Below are 6707 nucleotides of genomic sequence, written 5' to 3'. Positions count from 1 at the left end.
ATGAGGGAAGGAGGCTGATTTACAAGCTGTGTTTAATAGAGGTGCCTGGAAAGGGGATGGGGATTACTAGGATCTGAGAGGGTTGTTATATGTTAGCTGCCTTCTGCATGCTCGGTCCTGCACTCAGTAAGGCATGGTCCCTGCCCTTAATACGCAGTAAAGGGCACTAGGACCCTGCCACTGTGCTGCAGAGCCAGGCCTTCAGTCACTAGTGAGATAAGTTTGGCAGCCTCAACTTTCCCCTTGAGGACCATGTACAAAGCAAAGGCTGGGCTCTCACTGGAGCTGGGGAGCTGGCACCACTGGAGGGCAGGGACAAGTGACACCTGGGAAGTCTCTGCTCCCTCCTCTCCTCTCTCCTTTCACGGCAAGCTCTTCTTTTTGGTGAACCTCAGGGCCACATTGTCATAGTCGGTGTCCCCAAGCCACTCCTTCCCCTGCCCGGGGACCGGGCGCATGCTGGACACGGCCCTCTTGGGCACTGAGTAGTCATCCCGCTGGGAGCTGTAGGGGTACTCATGGCCGGTGGGGTCCTCTGCCATTGCCTGCAGCTTCCAGGCCTCACCTTTGACTTCCTCAGGCTCGTCATACACCGTGTGGAGGGACAAACTCTCCGGCTCGTCGTAGATGTGGTCAGGCTTGGCGCTGGCAGGGGGCACGGGTGGCATGCTCTGGCTCTTCCCACTGGCCTCCTTGATGCTGTGGTAGAACGAGTACGGGGCAGGTTTGGGCAGCTTCTCCAAGCTGCTGAGGAAGCTGTTGAAGTCCGAACCCCTAAAGGACTTGGCAATGGTGTCGAAGGGCACGGCATAGTCCGACTCCGGGGCCTCTCTCCCCTGAGTCCCCTTTTTCTTGGCTGCACTGGGGCGACGGGGGTCTGTCCACTGGAGGGTGTCACACGGCTCTGAGTAGGGGCTCTCAGCCTCCATGGGTGGGACGAAGCCACCCTTGGTCTCCCCAGTGAGAGAGCCGCTGTTGGTAGACTTCATGCACTTCCCCTTGCTTGGCCTCTCTTCCCGGTTGAGCTCTGAGGAGATGCACTTGATGCTGCCTGAAGGGTGGACCCAGGGCCCCCCAGGTGCGTTGGCTTTGTCGCTGGCAGCCCTCTCCTCACTAGTCTTGGTCCGGCTCAGGGTGCGGATGGGGGGCCATGAGGTGTCTTCAGGGGGGCCGGGCCCTTGCAGGTCATCCATCCCATAGGTCTTCTGCGCATCGATGGCTAACTCAATGACCTGGAAGATCTCGTTGCCCTGCCTGGTCTCGAATTCGAAGTTGCCTTCCCCGGATGCACACCTCCGTCCGGCTTCAAAGGAGAATGTCACCTGGTTTGGGGACAGTCAAAGAGGGGGTCACACTCCCAGTGCTGGAGATGCACCCCTCACGCACGCTGTGGATAACAACCTACAGCTGCACCAGTTAGCTGGAGGGAGAGAGGCCTGTGCTAGGGATGTGCGGGTCCCAATGCAGACCGGCTGAAGGTTTATACTCAGTTACGTTCTGCTTTCCCCCCAGAGCCCTATTTGTGCCATGCGAGTGGGTTTCCCACATCTCCGCCTGTGGTATTTCTTGCCAAGAAAGCTGTCCCTGCCTACCTTGGCATAACCCCTGCAAGAGGAACAGGGGTGGTCTGATACAGACTGGGGCCCAGTCTCATTGCTGGTGTTCAAGCAGCGTTTGTAGGGCTATCACAGCTTCCCCCACCACTGGCAGCTGTAGGAAGCAGTGTGTCTTATCCCATCTTAGCCATTTTTGCTTGCAACAAGCCAACGAGACCAGTGCCAGGCTCTGCCCACATGAAGCGCTGGAGGCAGCGAGAAGGAGCACTGGCTCTGGGGCAAGGCACTCCTAGACACCCCAGCTCAGCCGCTCGGACTGGGAGGTATTTGAGTGTTGACCCCTCTCCCGTGTGAGGCCCTGATTCTCATGCTGCCCCCACAAACCCCGCACCTGAGCACTGTCCCTCCTTGCCCCCAGTCGATGCGGGTTACCTTATCCCGCCCAAATCTCCGCAGGAGCTTGTATGGCCAGGTGTAGAGGACGCTCCCCATCTTATCATCCTGCAGCTCCAGGGCATCGTCCGTGGCCCTCAGGAGGAAACTGCCCCAGAGGCTGCAGCGCTCCGAGGACTCGGTGGCCCGTATGTTCACACTGAACTCCCTTGTGGCACCTGCTGCTGCAAAGGAACACGTATGAAGCATGACCCTGCCAGCGCAGCTTGGCACTGCATAGGATGTGGGCTCCCCAAGCTCCCGATCACGCAGCCAGGGGACAAATACCATCCACCACATCTCCTGCTAATGTTGTAGGATGGAGGCAAGGGGAGCAGATTACCCTGTGCTCTGTGGGAGGCATCTGGACCAAGCTGGGCTCAACACAGCACTCAGGGCACCCAGTCCAGTGCTTCAGGGGAAGCAGGGACCTTTCAGTGGAAAACCAGCTGCCTAGTTTCCTCCTGCCCTCCATGTGCCCCCTGCCCCTACTTAGGTGCACACAATCTGCCTGCAGCAGTAGCTCTACTCTGCACCCCACTTGCCCCACCGCGGCACAGTTGGCAGAGCGCAAAGTGATTGTCGTGGCATTTCCTCCCAGCACACCCACCACATCCTTCCTGTCCCTGCCAGGGCTCCCTCCAGGCACAGCAGATTCAAAGGCTCCTGCCACCAGTCCATTTGATGTCCTGGAAGGCATCTCTCTGCAGGTGCTGTAATGACAGCAAGGCCTCTCTGCAAGGTCAGTGGAGCTGGAGGCCCCTCTCACTGAGCGACTGAAGCGGAGGAAACTTTGGAAGAAGACTTGTAAGGGCTGACCCTGAGTCACCACTGCCCCCAGGGCAATCCCATGGGGTAACAGCCCCGGCGTGATGCTGGAGCAGGCGACCAAGGGTGCTAAACCCTGGGGTCTTATCCCAATTCCAGCTTAGGCAATTCCCTTCCCAGGCTCCCTGCATCCCCCCACCAGTTCTAAGGCGCTGTGCGCTGTTACTGCGCTTCCCGTACCCAGCTGCAGGTTCTGCCCCAGAGCGGGCTGCATTTAAAAGGGAGAATCCAGTGACAAGTTTGCCAAGAGCTTTGGGATGCTTGGACATGAAAACCCCTGAGAAGACAAGCAAGAGGGCAAAACCAGGGTGAGCCACCTGTCTCTCCAAAGCCCTGTCTAATGCCTTCCACCCAGGAGCAAGCCCCGCATCCCCATGCCAGACTCAGCATCCCTCTTTATCCAGTCATGGTAATGACAGCTCCATGAAAGAGCAGAGCAACAGGCCACACAACCAAGGTCTGTTCCCACCTCCCCACAGCCTCTTGCCACCTCCATTCAGCCCAGTGCAGGCCTAGCACCGGCAGCGCTTTGCCACAAGCTGTGTTGCAGCTCTTTCCTCTTCTGGCTTATCTGCTCCCTGCCAGGCACCCCTCCCTGCTTTCCTCAGCCCTATCTGGATGTGGGAGGCTGCTTGCTGACTGATGGCATCACAGATAAGCAGCCTCCAGATGCAGGATTGAGGATATTCCTCTCCTTTGGAGGGGGAAATGAAAAAGCAACTCCCTGCCTGAGACAGAGACAGGATGGAAGGAGATGAAAGAAAGAGGTGCAGGTTGGGTGGAGGCCTTGGGCCTGATTCCCCCTTGGGGTTGCCCCTGGCATGGATTGGTCCCACTGCTCTCATTTGGCTGCACTGAACTCCTGCACGCAAGAAACTTCCACTGCATGTCTGAGAGGGAGCGTCCCCGTGGGCTGCGCATGCTTGTGCCCAGGGGTATGTGCAGATGTGTGAACGTGCCCACGTACATGATCCGTGAGTGTGTGCAGTGCTGCCCATGCACACGTGAGTGTGAGTGAGCCATTAGCTGGGCATGCCTGTCAGTACAGGCCACCTGGGGTGCCCCCCTGCAGGGCAGGCATTGATTTTCTTCCACCAGGCAGCAGGCAGGCTGTGCCCTGTGACACGGTTGTTCTCCACTCCTGGCTCTCTCACTAAATTGGTCCTGAAAAGTGTCCCCACGTCTGCTGCAGAGGCTGCCACTGCATGGGGAGCTTTGTTCATCAGCAGGCAGGAAGCTTGTAGCAAGCCACCGTTTGCATGAGCTAGTGAAGTGACCCCGGGTGGAGAGTGCAGCAAGCTGCTGTTGTGCTTGTAGACAGAACCATCTGCCTCCCTAGCAGCACTCGGGACAGACGCAAACTAAGGGGTGCAGAGGTTGGAACGAAAAAAAGAGAAGCCCCTCTGGCCGCTGCATTTCCTCCCCTGGCATCAGAGCCTCCCTGCGCTCTTTGCGGGGGCGGCTCTGTCTCCTTACGCCATTGCACGAACGAGACGCAGAGCAGTGAATCAGCAGCACGCCCAAGGACCTGACCCTCCCACCTGCCTACACATCCAGCCCGACCCTCCTGCCAGCTGGGCTGCTTGGCATGCAGAGGGAACAGCTCGGTGCAGAGTATTGTGGGACTGAGAGCATGAGATCACTGCCTTGAGTCACTACCCAGAGCAGCATGACCAAGAAGTGGAGCTGGCCTGGGAAATAGTGTCCAACTGATAAAGTGTCTGAGTGCTATGGACAGCTGAGAGTAGCCAGTTATCACAACAAAATGCTGATCTGCCAAACCACAGCAGGAAGAGCACAAGAGCTATTTGTGAAATAAGATTTCCATGACGTTTTTTGCAAACAGCAGGGCCAGGCTATCATTGCAGCCATTTTCAAATGCACAATTAACAGCATTATTTAAAAGCAGGGAAGGCACCTAGCCTGCATGGTGCACTGAGGGGGGCTGTCCTCTACTCACGGGCCTCCCTCTCCCTCCCTGGTTCAAGTGAGACCGGCAAGGCAGGCCACGGGACTGCTCTTTCTTGATGTCGCAGACTGCAGCTCCTCTCTCTGTTGGGTCTCATCTATGCACACACGTGGTTCCAGTGCTATATCACACGTTGTGGCTTCAAAGTCATCCCTCAGCTCTCAGGCACATCACAGTCAGGGCATGGCCAAACTCGGCAGCCGCCCGGGGCCCGGAAAGAAAGGGGGCCTGAAAATAGCATTTTTTTTCCATTGTCCAATTATTATTATCATTGTCTCTGGGAAAGTGGGGCCCAATACTAAAAGTTCGCCCGAGGCCACAAGGAGTGTAGGTACCGTGTAGGATCACAGTTTGTGGCTCAGAGTAGCTGGGCTCCACCACCCTGCACCTTCTCCAGTCACTTGCACAAGGGCGAACTGAGTACAGAAACCCAAGGCTGTGACTGGCAAGGGCCAAGCTTCCGGCTGGCGTCCAGGCTGAAACCAACTGCAGTTACTGAAACCAGCTGGAGCGCTGGCTCTGCAGCTCACAATGTGCTAGCAACAGCTGTGCTGGCAATCGGAGAGAACGATGCTGTGCAATGGGGTTCCAGCTCTGTGGCAGCTAAAACAGGTCCAACACAGTCCCCCTAGCCAGGATAACTCCTGGGAGGAAAGAAAGAAGCAAATGAGGGGTGCCTGGAGACCAAAGGCATCACACAGCCTGATGGGGAAGCACTGCTACCCTGGGAATCATTGCATCCATTTTATTTGCTCCTGTTAAGGACCAGTGGAAGCATTGAGTTCACTGCTGCTCTCTAGACCCATTGGTTGTAGCTGTGCTCCCATGCACTAGTGACTGGGAGATGATGTCTCTTGAGAGTAGGCTCATGCTGTATTGTATTTAGAGAAGGGTCGAAAGGGAGCCCTGCCCTGTGGTCTGCCCTGGGGGAGAGGTCAGCGGGTGGAGAGCTGCAGTGCAGGAGAGCATGGAAAAAAAGGTGCAAGCAGGGCCCAGTGCAAGACGACAGCCTGATCCAGAACAGGGAAGTCCATAGGAAATCTTTCCCAGATGGGTGATGAATCAGGTTCATAGTGCTCTGGGTGATTGAACTCCCAGCCTGAGGCTAGGGGGAGGTTGAAGTTTACCCTGGGGTCCTGTGGTTCCCAGCAGCTTCTGTGAGGTCTGCAGTTCTATAAATGGCCCACGGGCCATTTATAGATGAGTCACACCCCCCTGTGGTTTCGGAGCCTAACATCCTCCAGTCCCCTGGTGCCCCCTTTTCCTCTCCGCCTCTCTGAAAGAACAAAGCTAACCACTTGAATCGCTTTGCCGGGGCTCCGTCTCTGCCTGCGTTGCCTTTGCCCTGCCGTGCCTGCTCATCTAGCTAGCTAGCTAGTGTCACCATACGCCATTCTTCTGTATAAATGTCACTCTGCACAGTCAATTGCGTGTCTTTGAGTCTAAGGTGGATTTGTCTGTTCATCTGTCTTTCTTGCACACAGCCAAGTCTGTCTTAATACCTGCCGAGCTGTCTTGCTCCCAACCCTGTGTCCCTGTGAATTCCCGGAGCCAGGCCTGTGGTGTTCGTGCCTACCACCGGAAATCAGTTCAGTTCAGGGATAGGGAAAGAAACCAGTTTTCTCCACTCCAACACAGACACTCGTGCAGCTCCTGGCCAGAGTCTCTCCTTGCTCCTACCTTTGGCTCTGGAGCTGTACAGTGAGTTCTCCTCCATGGACAGGGTGCAGGCAGTGGATGGCAGGGATCCCAGGTGGCTGTCCTTCCCCCCTGCTGCCATCTGCTCGTCCCTGTTCCTCTGCAATGCCAAGGGAAGAGCAGCAGGTGAGCGACAGCAACCCAGACTCCAGCCAGGCTTGGACCTGTTGTGAGCTGTCTCCTCCCCTACACTAAGCCTCGGCAAGCAGAACTGCAAAAGCCGA

The 6707-nt window shown here is 56.6% G+C and overlaps 1 protein-coding gene across 2 annotated transcripts in view; it reads right to left on the bottom strand.

The window, feature by feature from the left end:
* Nucleotides 1–264: 264 nt before the first annotated feature.
* DOK2 (docking protein 2) overlaps nt 265–6707 on the bottom strand; it is a 10780-nt gene continuing 4337 nt past the window's right edge. The window contains exons 3-5 of one of the 2 annotated variants that reach the window (XM_019514500.1): nt 6466–6583; nt 1989–2173; nt 265–1322 (exon numbers count right to left, since the gene is read on the bottom strand). In XM_019514500.1, the coding sequence (XP_019370045.1) occupies nt 363–1322; nt 1989–2173; nt 6466–6583 (1263 nt within the window). In that variant the 3' untranslated portion in view covers nt 265–362. The remainder of the gene's footprint in view (nt 1323–1988; nt 2174–6465; nt 6584–6707) is intronic. The other variant, XM_019514501.1, reaches the window with a different exon arrangement.

This window comes from Gavialis gangeticus, unplaced genomic scaffold, assembly GCF_001723915.1.
Source record: "Gavialis gangeticus isolate Ggan-Ray unplaced genomic scaffold, GavGan_comp1, whole genome shotgun sequence".
Classification (NCBI taxonomy): domain Eukaryota; kingdom Metazoa; phylum Chordata; order Crocodylia; family Gavialidae; genus Gavialis; species Gavialis gangeticus.
This window is presented reverse-complemented; position numbering and strand designations above follow the sequence as displayed.